The sequence below is a fragment of the Diabrotica virgifera genome, chromosome 7 (assembly GCF_917563875.1).
Source record: "Diabrotica virgifera virgifera chromosome 7, PGI_DIABVI_V3a".
NCBI lineage: Eukaryota > Metazoa > Arthropoda > Insecta > Coleoptera > Chrysomelidae > Diabrotica > Diabrotica virgifera.
The window spans coordinates 223,173,390-223,191,647 of record NC_065449.1 but is presented as its reverse complement, the minus strand read 5'-3'; the positions used below and the strand labels follow the sequence as shown (position 1 = coordinate 223,191,647).

General features: G+C 32.7%; 1 protein-coding gene across 2 annotated transcripts in view; it reads right to left on the bottom strand.

Annotated features, from left to right (window-relative positions):
• Positions 1–5,207: 5,207 nt before the first annotated feature.
• The window catches only part of LOC114324254 (techylectin-5B), a 46,932-nt gene continuing 33,881 nt past the window's right edge, over positions 5,208–18,258 (bottom strand). For both annotated transcript variants that reach the window (XM_028272049.2, XM_028272048.2), the window contains exon 6: positions 5,208–5,483. In XM_028272049.2, coding sequence (XP_028127850.1) covers positions 5,317–5,483 — 167 coding nt within the window. In that variant the 3' untranslated portion in view covers positions 5,208–5,316. The remainder of the gene's footprint in view (positions 5,484–18,258) is intronic.

Below are 18,258 nucleotides of genomic sequence, written 5' to 3'. Positions count from 1 at the left end.
TGTAACTTTTTTATGAGCACATTTGTACTAAGGTAAGTTACGTTCAGTCGAACTATTTTTGACCCCAGAATGTGTGGTATATGACCTATCTTTTCGGGACACCCTGTATAATATGTATATTTTTTATAAACCCGTAGGTTGAGTGTACATACACAATACATTTTTTTTTAAAAGCGTATAACTTTTTGGTCAGATATGGCTACCGGGCTGTTTTTTTATTTTGTGGATTTTACGAAAAATTATATTTTTAATTTTTTCCAGATTTTTTCGTAAAACGGGGTTTTTAGGGGTTTTTGGGGATTTTCCCATTTTAATAGAAACTACCAATGTGAAAAATATACCGCTGTAAGATTTCCAACGTAATGTAATTTATGCCATAAATAGATTTAACAAAATTTTAATAAACGAAATTGAGAACAGACTATGAACCAAAAAGTTTGAACAACCGTAAACTGTAACGTAACAACCCGTTAGCGAGTAAAATCGAAACTTTTGTTCGTAACAATTCGACAAAACTGTTATTAACATGTACTAGTTTTAATATTACCTATCAGATAAAGTTCGAGACCCGTCAAAATAGCCCGGTCAAAACAGCCCCGTCAAAAAAGCCCCGTCAAAATAGCCCGAACACAAAATAGCCTCGACAAAATAGCCCGCAAACAAAATAGCCCCGACAAAATAGATCGCACACAAAATAGCCCCGGTCAAAACAGCCCCGGCTAAAATAGCCCCGGCTAAAACAGCCTCTTATAAACAATTACATAATTATTTATACAAGGTGTCCAAAAACTTTTTTAATTTAAATTATTTGACAAAAAGGAAGAATGTATTTAATTTATTTAATTTAAAATGCATTTTACTGTTGCCCGAAAACAGAAAAAACTTTATATCATTGTTTATATCAAGACAATTTTTATTTAATGTGGTTAAGATAAACATCTGAATAGAAGATAATTACCATTTCCGAAAAAATGTATTTTTAAGGAATCATTTCATGACGAATTATGAAGGGAGCTTTTTTTCGGGGCTATTTTGTCGGGGCTATTTTGTCGGGGCTATTTTGTCGGCGGGCTATTATTCCGCGGCTATTTTGTCTGCAGGCTATTTTGTCTGAGCTATTTTGTGTGCGGGGTATTATGTCGGGGCTATTTTGTCGGAGCTTTTTTGACGGGGCTATTTTGACGGGGTACCGATAAAGTTTATTGTTTTACATTTTGAGCAGTCACAAAATCACACTGCATGTTTTATGTGTTTTAATAAAGTAATGTATAGCGTATAATTCAGTCACAATTCCATTTTTTGAAATATACTTCTTTATCTTACTCTTTCGTATACTAAAAACCACAGCCTGAAGTACGCGCACACTGACAGAAAAAGCAACAGTCTGAAGTTAGTTGATAATACTTTCATAAATTAACTAATAATGCTAATAAACAGTGTGAAAAAAATGAAATATATTGGTATGTTTTTAATTCAATTATGTATACAGAATGGTCCAAAGAAAACAGTCTACCTCGATATTTGGCAGTATTTATTAGATCTTAAGGAAATGAAAAAACTGGTCGATTTTTGATCTAAGGGGGACACATTTTTACGGTACATATATCTGTCATTTGTCAACCCTTTTCCTTCCATTCCCCCCCTTATTTTTAAATAGGGAATAGAGTTCGTGTGCTACCTCATTTGAATGGTTACTCAATTCTCTATTCAGGGGTATTAACTAAGTAGTAATAACAAAATTATTTGAATTAAATTAATTGACACAAAAAGAAGAATGTATGCAATTTATTTAACTCAAAATACATTCTACTACTGACAGAAACAGAGAAAAATGTTTATTTGGCAAATAAATATTGTTTTTCGCTTAAATTCTATATTCAACCTACCAAGAGGCAGATGGGTGGCAGCTTGAACATTGAAATTAAGCGGAAAGCAATGTTTATTTATAAAAAAACATTTTTTTCTGTTTTATGACAGCAGTGGAATGTATTATGCATTACATAGGTTACACACATTCTTCTTCTTGTGTCAATTAATTTAATTAAAATGTTTTTTTCTTGGACACCCCGTATAAATAATTGTTAATGTTTATACTACTGAACAGAGAATTGAATAGTCTTTTAGATGAGCTAGCACACGACCCCTATTACCTATTTGAAAATAGGGAATGGAGAAAGTGGAAGGGAGGGGATTCACAAATGACAAATTTATGTACCGCAAAAATGTGTCCTCCTTAGATCAAAAATCGACCTGTTTCGTAACTTCCTTAAAATTTAATAAATACTGCCAAATATCGAGGTGGACTGTTTTCTTTGGTTCACTCTGTATATACGAAGGTGATAAATATTTACTGATAATTTATTAGTAAATATATTTATTATCATTTTTCTGTATATTTGTACAATCTGTCAAAATAATTCATTATGTTATCAATGTTATTCCATTGTTACCTGGCTACGGCCATGCCATAGCAGAGGGATCACCAATTAGTTTCCAGGGGGGTCCGTTTCGAAAACCTATGACACTTCCGGGGTCCGGATTTATGCTGCATGTGTCTGGCTGTTCTGATTCGGTTTCTTTGCGGATTTTTGTTAAAAAATATCCCCTAGCCTATACACAAATCAGATGGGTGCCGGGCGAAATTTTTGGGCAGAAATTGTTTAACATTTTTTTTAACAAATTCAAAACATCACCTTCCTTGCCCCCGAAAATATGTTTTTAGCATTTTTAGGTCATATTAAAAAAATATCTGTCACTTTATTAGAACTTAAGAGTTTTCAAGCATCGCAAATGAATATTTTTGCATTTTTCAGATTTTAAATCGCTTATAACTCGAAAACTATCAACTTTTCAGAAGTATGACAAGATAACTTTTTTGTTTACAATTACCCAAGAAACCTAAAAATATCATATTTTGAGGCAAAAAAGTAATTTTGAATTTGCTTAAAAAATGTTTCACCCTTCTGGTTTGTTTAAAGGGGACTTTTTTGAACAGGAATCCGCAACGAAATCGAGTCAGAAACATTTTTCGTACGAAAGTGGCCTCACACATGGACTAATATGGAAAGGAAAACTAATAATATCTGATTGTTTTTTGGTTACTGTATACTTTCCTGTAAGTTTTCCTGGTACAACAAATAAAATATAAATTCATTGCTTCGATGTTATTATTAGTATATTTTAATAACAGCAGTATTGTAAATTGTTACTGAGAATATTTTCAAAGTTAGGAATTTATATTTTGAATGCTAATGAAGTTTTTAGACATCTTCAATTTTGTAGAAAGGAAACTGAGGAATTTAAAATAAATAATCATAAGACAAAATGCTAATTAACATGTTATCTTTTCTACATTAGTTTCAATGCAAGGTGTTTGTTGCAAACGTATTAAATCTGAAAATTATTTTTTCTACGAGCGTGTAAAATTGTCTACTTTCGCGCACGCTTTTTAGTTTAGAAAGTTTTACTTTTCCGCACGCGTGTTACTTTTCCGCTTTCGTGTTAATTTAGATATGTTAATACGGTCTTAAAGTAATTATAATACATGCAATAAACTTATATTTAGATATTATTTACTAATTTATTAGAAATATATCTCATTGTGTTTATGGTTTAATGAAATTAACGCGAGAATTCGATGAAATAAAATAATTTTGACATAATATTCAAAAGTCAAATTAGTAGACAGTAACAGTGGTTTTGAATCGTCGTCATGGAAACCAAGATCGTGGTCATGCTAACCAATTATTCTGAAAGTTTGATTTTGACAACCTTGTCAAAGAATTATTTTGTGTATGCATTTTCAGTAGTAATTGCACAAGAGCTCTGAAATTATTGAATTTTTCCCGAGTGACACTTTGACAGTTTTAATTTCACGAGCCGAAGGCGAGTGAAATTATGTCAAAGTGTCACGAGAGCAAAAATTCTATATTAATTTCAGAGGTCGAGTGCAATTTGTTGCGATTATTTCATGAATAAAACTGTTCAAAACCAAAATTTTATTGTAATTTATTTATGTAAGTACCATTAAACACACAGTTTTTATAATTATTTGACGATTGAAAGTCATCACTTTTATAATTTTTAAAACATTAATTGTCATTAATGTCACTGAATGTATTTTTTCATAGCAACGAAGGGCATCTGATGTAATATACTTAACGACGGGAGATTATCAAAAATTATCGATTTAATTCAGATTTCTGTAGCTTTATATTGGTCAGAATCTCCTATGAATGAAATAATCATATTAATTACATTAATTGATTAGATTTGGTCATTTTTTTAAGACTCGTAGAAAAAATATTGTTCCTAACGCTTGCAGAAAGTCTCTTTTCCGCACTCGGACAAACAGGTTTAGTAAATTCGAGACATCAAACATGTCCCATTTTTCGTGTTCGGCTAATTTTGCCGGTGTGTGTACTTAATTAACCTATAAAATGACAAAAGTGCCAAAATTTCATAAATGTCATTAGTGTCAAAATTTAATAACAGTGGAATAAACTTGCCTGCGGTTGGACAAATTAGAAACAAGCATTACGGCGCGGTAAATTTGATTCACTCCTCTTGGTTAAAAACAATAGTATATTGTACAACAAGAGAGAAAAAGACATATTTCTCACGAGCGCAGAAGTTTGTTGGCACAAGCCGAGGCGAGTGCCGCAAATCAAGCGAGAGAGAAATATGTCATTTTCTCTCGCGTTGTACACTGTACTTTTTCTATGGATGCGTTTTTGTCAAGAGTTCAAATTTCAAAATTAAATAATTTAGGTGCTTCTAGGTATAATATATGCCTAAATTGAAATAAAATACATATATACACATAGGTATTTAATATTCTTAATATTTATATACTTTATTTATTTAAAATTAAAATTCACAGTTGAAAAGTCTTAAAAGGTAATTTTTGATAAGTTTTGACAAGTTTGAACACATTTTGTTTGACAAAAATAATTGTGTTTGTATTGTGCATGATACCATGGAAATGGCGATCATATGTATGTAAACCGGCGGTGAACCCGTGAGAAAAAATATTTCTCACTGCAATGGCCGACTTTTCTCACTGCCTGAGAAATTGTTCATTTTGAATGTATGTAAGTAGTGAGAGAAGTTGAACATTGTATAGCATCCATAGAAAAACAATTTAGCCTAGCATAAACTACATAGTTTATCTCAAACAAAACCATAATTGAACAAAATAAATCGTGAACACCATAAAATATTTATTTGGTTAAGCAAATATAAGATACAATATTAGTAAGATTTTTAGTAAATATATACCTATGATGAGGTATATAATAATAAATGTATTATTCATTATACAACTGGACGTATCATGATTTTTGAAGCAGCTAAATTATAATCATGTCCTCTAAATCCATCCCAGTTCAGTCCATGAAATTTATAGGCATCGGGAAGAGGTTTGTCCATATGTTTTCCATTGAGATTGCTGGAGTGGCAATTAGTGTACCACCATCCACCTTCTGCAATTAAAAATAAACTTAATAAGTAATAATTATAAATTAAATATAAAATAAACCAAGAAAAATCCATATTTCACACACAAGAATCTACAGGTCGAGCAAGTCTCGTAAATTTCACAATTGCGAGCCACGCTTCACGCAACCGTGTTTGCGTACTTGTGTTTCGAGTTGCGTGGTCGTGCAGAGTTATATTTACCAATTCGCGCAATCGTACTTGAGACGCTGTGAGGTGTTTGAAAATTTGTGTAACTTGATTGCTTGATTCTGTGGTGTGAAGGTGGTTAAACTTTTGTTTTATTTTTTTTTGTTTTGTTTGTTTTTGTTGTTGCGAATATATCGCAAAAAGTTTTTAGATGAAGTAATTGTATGATGAAGATAACACAGAAAATACAAGAGGGCAGCATACTTTGCAAAACAACTGTTACAATTTGAAATCAACAATTTGTTAAGTTGTTGTCTTGCAGAGGAATATTTATAATCAATGCTTGCAGGTAAAAAAAGTGACTTTTTAAAAAATTATATCTTGGAAACTAAAAATTATTTTTATTTATAATTGAAACATGTAAAAGTATAGTACTCTCAAAAAAATTTCAGCCAAAAATATTCATTTTTGTAGAGTTGACTGCAATTTTTCGACAACAGCCCTTTTTTGCCGTGAGCAGCATAACAAGTCCAGTCTCATCTGAAATCAAAGTTTCTTGTAGTTTATACCTCTGGCTAGTGAATCAACAAAGGATTTTTTATTAGATGAGGTCATTTTTGTTTTATAAAAAAAACTACTTTAAAAATGAGAAAAATTGGGGTCAAAAATGTGTTTAAACTTATGTAAAATCTTCAAATTTCATTTTTTTTTAATTCCTTCGTTCATATTCTAGCCAGAGGTATAAACTACAAGAAACTTTTTGATTTCAGATGAGACTGGACTTAGTTATGCTGCCAACGCAAAAAAACTTAAACTCTACAAAAATGAATATTTTTGGCTGAAACTTTTTTTGAGACTACCTTAAGTACTATACTTTTACATGTTCCAATTATAAATAAAAATAAATTTTAGTTTTCGAGATATAATTTTTTTAAAAAGTCACTTTTTTTACCCACAAGACCCCTTAAAAAAATGTTTGGAAGAATATGTTTGATGGCCAAGATGCATACATATATTTAGAAGGAAAGTTCCTGATTTCTGTAGTATAATACATAATACCGAAGAGGAAGTAGCCCTAAGCGCCGGACTCCACTTGCGATTTGTAGTTGTGAAGATTGAACACATTCTTTCAAATAGAAGTCAATCCATGATTATTTAGTCACAAATGGATTGACTTGTATTTGAAACAATGTGTTCAATCTTCCTGATTACAAATCACAAGTGGAGTGCGGCGGTAATAACACCAAAATATTCCATATAGGTCCATAGAAGGTACACAGACATTGAAAAATTCCTGGAATATCCCCGAAAACATGTTCCCTGAGAACATCCCAGGAAAATCCTGTGCCAGCATTTTAAACATTACCTGAATGTCTTATTGGAACATTCCATGAATGTCCACGAATGTTCTCTGGACATTCAAAATATATTTTGTAGACATTCCCTGGATATACCAGAAATACAGTGATGAGCGCTCTAATAACCGGCAAAATAGCACAAAAGATGTATTAAGTAGTGAGATAAAAAGACATGAAACTAGTCGAGCTGGGAAATTTAGCGATATTAACTTATACATTTAGATTGTATTGATTGTGTACCACCTTCAGACGTATCAGACGAGTTTGGAAACTACCACTGTCACAGTGACAGTTTTAGTTGACATACTCCTCCGATATGTGTAAAGGTGGGATCAATATAACGTAAATTTAAAGGTTAATTTCGCTAAATTTCCCAGCTCGACTAGTTTCATTTCTTTTTATCTCACAACTAAATATTTTGCCGGTTATTAGGGCACTCATCACTGTACATCCTTGCTGATGTGACAATACCTCCTATCTGTTTTTTCATGAGTTTTGTATGAGAGATGGAAAAACATGTTTTAAGGTCACCTCCTGTGTTCATATGTAAGTTTTGACTTGTTTTGTAGTTCATAGATAGTTTAATTTACTACAAAACAAGTCAAAAAATATCATATGAAAACAGGAGGTGACCCTAAGACAAGTTTTTAGTCTCTCTTACAAAACTCATGAAAAAACAGATAGGATGTATTATTACATCACTGACGATATGTGGCCATACCAAATAATACATCCTTGATAAATATAAACATTTTTATTGAACAAAATCTTTTCATACATTTTTTTAATGCAATTTACTGATATTCCTAAATATTTCAAAAAAATGTGTCACATTTGCTTTGTAAACCTTTCTTTTGCCTTTCGTAGCCACATATTCCGTTTCCTTCCTGGTTTTTTTGTAGACCACTTCTCTCAGCTGATTCTAAAAAAAATAAAATAAATGGTAATTTTTCTATCCTTTACAATTAACAATCAGAAGAAATATTATTTACAGATAATGATATGTATAATAATAATAGGTTTGTTCTAGCATCAGTTTGAAACCATCAGCGAATAGTGGACCAGCGCGAGTAGAGGGGATCGCACTGGTGACTGTATTATGTTCTTTTACTGACCAACTGTTTGCTGATGGTTTTTGACTAGTTTGACCGTTTGCTAGAACAAACCTAATAATAATGAATATTTTGTATTTTGACAATGACATCTGATGTGGAAGTCAAAACATTAATAAAATTATTTTTTCAAGTTAACTTTCACATGCGCGTCTTAAAATTTAATACTTATATCATAAATAACTATTAAAACTATCTTAAGAGGAAACAGTATAGATCAACAGGTAGCGAAAATGTGTTCCAAGATTGCGGCTGTAATTTTGAATATTTTTTCAAGATATTTGGCACACATATTCGTAATATAATAAAGAATGGCGGTACAGAGCCCAATTTGAAAAATATATTAATATGTGGAAATTACTCTGTAATTAAATACAATATAAAAAAAACGAGCTTGTACCGCCATTAAGAAGAACAAAAAAATACACTTTTTTCAAATACAACTTTTTTATCCGATTTTGTGTTATTTTGGAACTACTAAAATTTTTTATTTCATTAGTAGTTCCAAAATTACACAAAATCTAGGCATCGGATAAAAAAGTTTATTTGAAGAAAGTGTATTTTTTTGTTCTTCTTAATGGCGGTACAGGCTCATTTTTTAAATATTGTATAATTACAGAGTAATTTCCACATATTAATATATTTTTCAAATTGGGCTCTGTACCGCCATTCTTTATTATTTTACGAATACGTGTGCCAAATGCCTCGAAAAAATATTCAAAATTACACTGACAATCTTGGAACACGTTTTGGCTACCTGTTTATCGCTACTGTATTACCTTAAAACATTGCAATTTGCTAAACCAGTATATTTTACTCTACTACTACTCTCCTAGCTACCTCATTTTCCACTGTTTCTAAAGACTTGTTTACATGGGTAGAGTTTTGAGGAGAGTAGAGTAGTGGTAGTACTCTACCAAAAATGGCTTGATACCATTCACGTGAGGAGAGTACAAGTATAATACTGATGCTAGTATAGTGAAACCGATTTTTGTATTTTTAAACACTCTTGATTATAAGTGCACCTTAAATTCTTAATTTTTTGCTTAAGCTTGTTTACTCCAAAGCCCCCTTTGCCATTCTTTCGACGATTTCATCCTCCGCAGCTTGCTGCAAACTTTTATTTCTGTAGTATACACTACCTAAATTCCATAAACACTGGTATTCGCCGTATTATAGCTCTACAAGTTTTAAAGTTTCATCTTCGGTGAACTTCATTTTCACTATTTACACAAAACACAATTCCAGCCAGAATGACAGCGCCCCCATGTACTCTCCTACCTACTCTATTCTGCCATAATTGAGCGTGTTCCATGGGTAGAGTGTGCAGCCGAGTAGACATTTTGGCAGTAGTGGTGGTCATAGAGTAGTTACTTTGCCATAGGTTGCTAGTCACTCTACTTTAACTCCAACTATACACTCTACCAGCTATTCTACTGTGCTGAGCATTTTTACAGGTAGAGTTACTCTACTCTATCAAGTACTTGCATCATTACTCTACCCGTGTAAACAAGTCTTAAATCTACTGAATGAAAATCTACTTAATCTTAATGAAAAATGTCTAAAATCATTTACCCACCTAGTATTATTGTAGAATTTAAGACAGTCCAGTGCCTTATAAATAATTTCAATATGAATATTTTTCCCTTTAATTCTCCTTTGATACCACTCCATTTTAGATTTTGGGGAACTTATTTCATTGTGTTTATAGACCATATTTATTGAAGGAACCCAATCTGGAGATTGTTATTATCTATTAAGTCGGCTGGTTTTCCTATAAGATTAAAATGTTAACATCTTCAAAAATCGTTACTGTTGTAATTGTAACTTACCAGATATAAAATGATTACAGCAGACAGGACAGGAAAATTTTCATTTCGCTAGTAAAACCTGTACATTGTATTGCATTTAACCATTGTTGTCTCTCAGATACCTTATTTAGTTCAGTTTAAAAGTGAACTTTATCTTGACTTTATCACATTTCACACTTCAAAACACAACACCAATGAAGCATATTATCTTTCTAAATTAATACTTCCAGAGAAAATGTTAAATTAATCTTTGTACAACACAAAATTACAAAGAAATACAACTAAAATTATCTAAAACTCGTTAAGAACAGATAGAATAAGATTTATCTTTTACACCCAGTAGCCCAGTAGCCATATTGACATATTGATTTAATTTTGAAAACGATTATATTTAAATTTGGTAAATATAACTCCGTACGACCACGCAACTTGAAACACAAGTACGCAAACACGGTTGCGTGAAGCGTGGCTCGCAATCGTGAAATTTACGAGACTTGCTCGACCTGTAGATTGTTGTATTTCACACCACCTTGGTACCTATACAATATTTTAGATAATTGTACTTCAAAGATATTTTCTCTTTGGATTCAGCGGTCGTGAAATCAAATCTCAGCTGGGTAGGAAATTTTTTATTTATTAAAAATTAATAAATGAAACAAAAACCATAATTTAAAAACAAAAATCTACCTGTATTTCAGGACTTTTACTTCAAGTCGCTGGCTTACGAATTAACGAATATATTCCAAACATTTGCAACATACATAATGAAAAAATATGCACACAAATTAATATCGTCACAGCCTAAAAACGCAACTTAAAGTTCTCCCCGATTTTTTATAAAAACAGGTTAAGGGCCAGGCGTATTTCCATAAACTCAAAATATTGTTTAGATTTACCCAAAAATGTTAGCAATGAAAAGTGAAGTGAACTTCAATTCATTACTTACTTATATTCTAATGAATATAAATGTTTTAAATCGGCACCCGATTTGGGCGTCGAAACGTTAATAAAAATTTTTTTTTAATAATATTGTGGCTTATTTCCCATAAATAGTTAAAATTGTAAAAATGCCACAAGAAAATAGCTTCAGAACAACATAAATGTTCTTTAACAAGCGAGGATATGTAACAAAAAAGAACAGGAACTTCTGTTGGAATGAATTTAAGGAGAATAAGATAGGAAAGTTGGTTGAATAAATAAACTCCAACAGAAGTAGGAAAAGAATTCAAAACTAGATGTAACAAAAAAATGAAGTGCTTCTACTAGAGAAGCCGATGTAACAAAATACTACTTTTGTGGAAAATATGAAGGAGATTCAAGAGAAATCCGAGAAAAAAAATATTTCCCTTGGCAGAATGACTGCTAATAGAAGGATCAGTTAAATGAGCTCAATAGCAAGAATACCTTCCATATACACTAAGCGCCAAAATTAACGAACCACCTTAAAAATGGGACATATTTAATGTCTCATATTTCCTAAACCTGTTCTCCGATTTTAGTGATTTTTTTAATACGTTATAGCTTTATTCTTCAAGAATATCGATGTAATAATATGGTTGCTAAACAGATAAGTGTCATTGTATACCGGGTGTAACAATGATAGTGTGTTTTTTCCTCAAAGTTTGGAACACCCTGTGGAATATTCTAGACTATATAAAATATTGAAATTAAAACTTCAGTGTAACCTTAGGCTATCTTAACATTTTGCTTTTTGATTCATTCGCTTATGTTAAATAATAAAAAAGTTAGGTACTTTAACAACTAGCAACGTTTTTGATCAATACAGGGTGTTCCTAAATAAGTGCGACAAACTTTAAGGGGTAGTTTCTCTATGAAAAATAATGACCGTTTACTTTATAAACATATGTCCGCAAATGCTTCGTTTCCGAGATACGGGATGTTGAATTTTTTTGTACAAACTGACGATTTATTTATTGCTCTAAAACCGGTTGAGACATGCAAATAAAATTTGGTAGGTTTTAAGAGGTAGTTATTGGTTATTTTTTGGCATACAATTAAGAATTTTATATTCACCATTGGCGTGCATACGGGTAATATGACCCGTACGCACGCCAATGGTGAATATAAAATTCTAAGTTGTACGTCAAAAAATGCGCAATATCTACCACTTAAAACCCACTAAATTTCATTTGCATATCTCAAACGGTTTTAGAGCAATAAATAAATCGTCAGTTTGTAAGAAAAAAATCAACATCCCGTATCTCGGAAACGAAGAATTTGCGGACACATGTTTGTAAAGTAAACGGTCATTATTTTTTCATGCAGAATTACCCCTTAAAGTTTGTCGCACTTATTTAGAAACACCCTGTATTGATGAAAAACGTTGCTAGTTGTTAAAGTACCTAACTTTTTTATTATCCATCATAAGCGAATGAATCAAAAAGCAGAATATTAAGATAGCTAAAGGTTACAGTTGAGTTTTAATTTCAATATTTTATATACGCTAGAATATTCCACAGGGTGTTCCAAACTTTAAGGAAAAAACACACTATCATTTTTACACCCGGTATACAATGACACTTATATGTTTAGCAACAATATTATTACATTGATATTTCTGAAGAACAAAGATGTAAAATATTAAAAAAATCACTAAAATCGGATAACAGGTTTAGGAAATATCAGACATTAAAAATGTCCCATTTTTAAGGTGGTGCGTTAATTTTGGCGCTTAGTGTATATAATATCGGTTCCCAACGTTCTTCGACGTCTTCCGATTTCCAATCTTCATCTCGTTCTGTCATTCCAAAGATCGTCCTCGAGTTCTCTGTCCCTGATTTCTCTATCAACTCCTTCTCTCCAGTTTCTTCTGGGCCTTCCTGGTCTGCGCTTTCCTCTTGGTTGCCATTCGAGGATCTGTCTTGGTATTCTATTCTCCGGCATTCTCATTACGCGTCCGTATCAGCTGAGTTGTTTCGTCCTGATGTCCACAACAGTAGTATGCGTAACCCCCGTGATTTCTTGGACTCTCTCGTTTGTTATTCTTTCGCGTCTAGATATTCCCGCCGAACGACGCCAGAAGTCAATTTCTCTTGCTCTAAGCATTACCTCTGTTCTGTCTTTTAGGGGCCAAACTTCGCATCCATATGTTGCTTTGTAACGGGTAGTTCTTTTAAGGACGACAGACTCAGTAAAACACAAGTTAAAAATAAAGCAAATATATTAAAGATAATTATATACAGTTTAAAACAAATAAAATAAAATATAATTCCATCTTCTGCAAAGGAAAAACAATATTAAACTTTATTACAGCCATCCGATCATATCAGCAACATTAAAATAATACGATAAACCATACAATTATACAATAACAATATTGCTACGTTAAATCAACATAGCCTGAAGACAATGCAGTCACTCGCTCCTTGCTACTACCGCCTACTGCGATAACGATTGCGGCAAGACTCCACGTCACTACGGTGGCGTCTACCTAGCCATAGTCCCACCTCACAAACGGTGCATCTTTGCCAAGCCAGCTAAAGCTCGTTCAATACGCGAGCATCAGCTGTTGAGCCATAGTTTGTTCAATACGCTAACCATCGCAGCGGTGCTATGGAGAAGGAATGCGCAAACACGGACACTCCATCGGTCGTCTCTGGTAATAGCAGCTCATCGCTTGCCGAGGTATCATTTCGTTACAGCTTTTTATTATGGTGTTATAAATTCTTTATTTTCCTTCTTCTTCTTTTGCCCTTTAATTCGTCCAATTTTGAACATAGGCCTCCCCCAATTTCCTCCATTCGCTTCTGTTTAGTGCTTTCTGTTTCCAGTGCGTTCCTCCTATCTTTTTAATGTCGTTCCCCATCTCATCTGGGGTCGTCCTCTTGCTCTCTTTCCTGTCCATGGTCTCCATTGTTGTATCGTGGTATTCCACCTATTGTTCGGTTGTCTAGCGTTATGACCTGCGAAGCTCCATTTTAGCCTGGCTATATGTTGTCCTGCGTCTTTGACTTACGTTTTATTTCTTACCCAGTTGTTTTGCTTTTTGTCTGTCAGTTTTACTCCTAACATTGCTCTCTCCATGACTCTTTGTGTCTTCATTATTTTATCGGTGTTTGCCTTGGTCAAGGTCCATGTTTGGCATGCGTATGTGAGAATTGGGAGTATCAAGCACTCTTGTTTTTAAGTATTGTTGTATTTTTTTATTCTTTAGCACCCATTTTAATTTTCCAAATCCTGCCCAGGCTAATCTGACCCTTCTTTTTACCTCTGCTGTTTGATTTTCTTATTTATTTTTATCATCTGTCCCAAATATATATTTAATCTTTAACCGCTTCTATTGTGGTGTCGTTTAGTATTACGTTTCTATTATCTTGTGTGTTTGTCATTGTTTTTGTTTTGGCAAAATTCATTTTTAGACCTTTTTGTTCGGATTCATTTGCTAGTTCGGTTAGCATGGTTTGTAGTTCTTCAAAACTTGATGCTATCACTACTACATCGTCTGCATATCTTAGGTGGTTTAGTTTCTTTCCATTTATGTTTATTCCCATGTTTGTCCATTCCATTGTTTTGAAAACATCTTCCAGTGCTAATATAAATAGTTTAGGAGAAATAACATCTCCCTGTCGCACTCCTCTGTTAATTGTTATGGGTTTTGTGGTTTCTTCCAATTGTACTGTCATTGTTGCTTTCTTATGTATATTATGTATTATCATTCTGTATCTGGAATCTATTCTACAGTTGTTTATAGCTTTTTCTATTGCAAATATTTCCACGCTCTCAAATGCTTTTTCGTAGTCAACGAACGCTAAATGCATATCTATATGGTATTCGTTAGCTTTTTCTATTAGTGTCCTAATTGTTAGAAGATGGTCAGTGGCGCTATATCCCTTTCGGAATCCTGCCTGCTCTACTGGTTGATACGAGTCCAATTTGTGTGTTAGCCTGTTGTTGATAATCCTCATGAATAGTTTATATGTTTGCGACAGCAGTGAGATGGGTCTGTAATTTTTTATGACCTTTCTGTCGCCTTTCTTAAATAGCAGGATTGTAGGACTTTCGTTCTATTCGTCGGGTATTTCTCCTTTATGTAGACACTGATTAAATAGATTTCTTAATGTTTGTAAGATTTCTTCTTTCCTTTCTTTCAACATTTCAGCAAAGGTTCCATCTGGTCCTGGTGCTTTGTTGTTCTTTAATTGTGATAGTGCTGCTTCTATTTCATAATTTTCTATTTTTGGTAATGTTTCTGAGTTTATATTCGTGATTGTTTTCTTGATATATTCCTGAGTGTTGAAGTTCGCGTCTTTCTTTGAGGTGTATTGTTCTTGATAAAACCTTTTTACTTCTTCTGATATCTTATCTTTTCTCCTCTCTTCCCGTCCTGTTTCATCCTTTATTGAAATGAGTAGTGGTTTCCCTAAATTTGGTCGTAAGCATTTTAGGCCCTTATTTCTCTCAATTACTTCGTCGATTTCATTTTCAGTGTGTTTTCTTAGATCCTCTCTGGTTTTTCTCCTAATAAGTTAGTTTAGTTCTACGTATTCTACTGTGTGTATTTTGTTTTCGCTTATTAGTTTTCGGCTACTTTCCATTAATTTAACTATCCAGCTACTTAATCCATTTTCTTTTGTTCTTAGTTTTTTGTCAGTTTTCATTCCCACTTCCAAGAGCTTTTCTTTCATTTCTTCATTAATCTTATTAATTTCTGACTCTTCCTTTGCTACTTGTTGTTTATAGTTTTCCCTTGAAGTCTGTCTATATTCTTCTGCGTTTTGTCTTATTCTGCTATCGTCAATAGCAGTTGGTTTTCTTCTAGATTTCTGCGTCTCTAGTTTGCTTATTTCTATTTTGGCTCGTAGTATGCGGTGGTCACTGCCAGTTGAGAATTTATTAAGTGCAGTTACGTCTTCGGATATTTGTTTATTTTGGCGGAGGAAGTAGTTCATTTCATTTTTCTTAGAGATGTTTTTAACCCACAGTACGCTGTTTGTAAGAATATGTTTTTCTTTCCCTGTATATCTTGTTCCTTAATAGCTGCATCTAATTTTCCGTCTTGAGTGATCTTTACTGCCAGGTATTTGTAGTCTTCATATAATTTTTTTTCTTAATTTTCCTCTACTCGGAGGCTATGTTGGTCTCCTCCAATACTCATGTATTCAGGTTTCTCCATATTTACTTTTAAACCCTTTAAACCCCACTCTGTAAACTGTTCTAATAGTTTTCGCATCATGTAAGTAAGATCTTCCAAGTCCTGTGCGATGATCACTTGGTCATCCGCAAAGCACAGCGTGTACAAAGTTGAGTCCGTTAGCGGTATGCCCATATTCATACATTTTTTTTTCCATTTGTTGAGAGCTGCTTCGAGGTATATTTTGGATAGTGTTGGTGAGATAGAACATCCAAGAATACAGCAAGAATATCTTTAGATTTAGAAAAAATGGAACAACACCTGGAGCATTACGGCGAAAAACAAGCTGTATTCCGAAAATCCAGCTCATGTCTGGATCATATATTTATATGCATCATGAAACAAGTGATATAAAAGAACAAAGAGAAAAGTATTGAAACATATACCGGATGGTGAATCGTAAAACGGGCTATAGGAAACTTAATGTAAAATTCTAAACTGTTGAATTCCTGTTTCCCTAAATATTTTACATCAAAAGACATGATAAACTATTTGTAGAGAATATATATCTGTATTGAAAACAACTGTCAACATTGTTTTACGAATTAAACATATTCCAAAATTTTGTAAAAATGAAATTCATTTTTGAGAGTATCCCGCCAAAGTTAGGCCACACACAGTGCAACAATATTTTAAACTGTTATTATTTTTATTTTATCATTTATTAATTGTTTAAAAGGCAATAATGTTAGTAAGATCTCACTTAAGGAGAAGGTATTAATAATCAAGATGTTTTATTCAGTCAATAGTGTGCGCATTGATAGTTAAATAGTAACTACTTAGTTAAATAATAACCTACTGTGGCAAATGTATTTTATATTTTTCAAAATTTTGGAATGTGTTTAAATCGTAGAACAATTTTAACTTTTGTTATTAACAATCCTCTACAAATACTTTCTTATGACTTTTAATGTAAAATAATTAGGAATGCAGGACTTCAACAGTTTAGAATTTTACATTGAGTTTCCTATGGCCCGTTTTACGATTCACCACCCGGTGTATGATCTTTATCGAGTTGGAGAAAGCATACGATAGCGTGCGCAACAACTGTGGGAGTGGGAAGCAATGAGAAGAATGAACGTTAGAGAGAAATAGGTGCACACGAAGACTATATAAAGAAACACAGGTGTAAATAAAGATAGGAAATGAAATAACACAAACAATAATCGCAACAAAAGAATGGTCAAACAGGGATATGGTCTACACTTCTTAACATATACCTACATCGATCAGTTTTTGAGAAGATGTTATAAAAAAATGTGGAACAATAGGCATTAGTATGATGCGAAAAATGTCAAGTTTATAATTCCGCGTCGGTATAGTGCCAAAAGTTGCGATCAATTATTTAAATCTGACTTTATCTTCCAATCTCGCAACGGACCTAAAAATTATAAAAAAATTGAAATTCTTCCTTTGTTTCAAACATTTTTATTTATCCTTCGTGTACGTTTTATTTATCGCTGTAGTAAAATTTGTTTACAGTCTGCATGGTTGAGTAATAAAAAAATAATTTTACGCATTTAACGAATATCTTCTGATCCTGCAAGGTCAATCAAAATCTATAAAAATTTGACATTTTTGATGATTTTGGTAAATTAAAAAACATTTAATAGTATAGTATAGTTGATCCTAAATATGGCATAACCCAGACATCCAAAGTGAAAGTTATCCTTCAACAAAAAATTGTTCTATATCGTCCACACAATGTCCAGAAAAAAGTCACACCATTTTGAGCGTCGGGTTTGGGTGGGAGAGGAGGGAGAAATCGGTAAATTTGTAGTTTTTTTAAGTTTTTCGCCAATATTTCTAAAACTATGCGGTTTAGCATGAACAACCTTCTATACAAAATTGTTCTACATTAAATTTGAAATAAAAAAGGCCCTATCCATAATCTTTCTAAAATGAATGGTTCCAAAGTTACGGAGGTAGTAAACTATAACTGGTCCAAAAAAAGGCCTAACCCAAACATCCAAAGTAAAAGTTTTCCTCCAACACCAAAATGTTCTATATGGTCCACATATTGTTCAGTAAAAAGTTACACCATTTTGAGCGTCCGGTTTGAGAGGGAGATGGGAGAGAAGCCGGTAAATTAGTAGTTTTTTTAAGTTTTTCGTCAATATTTCTAAAATTATGCTTTAGCGTAAACAATGTTATATACAAAAATCTTTTACATGAAATTTAAAACAAAAAATGTTCTATAC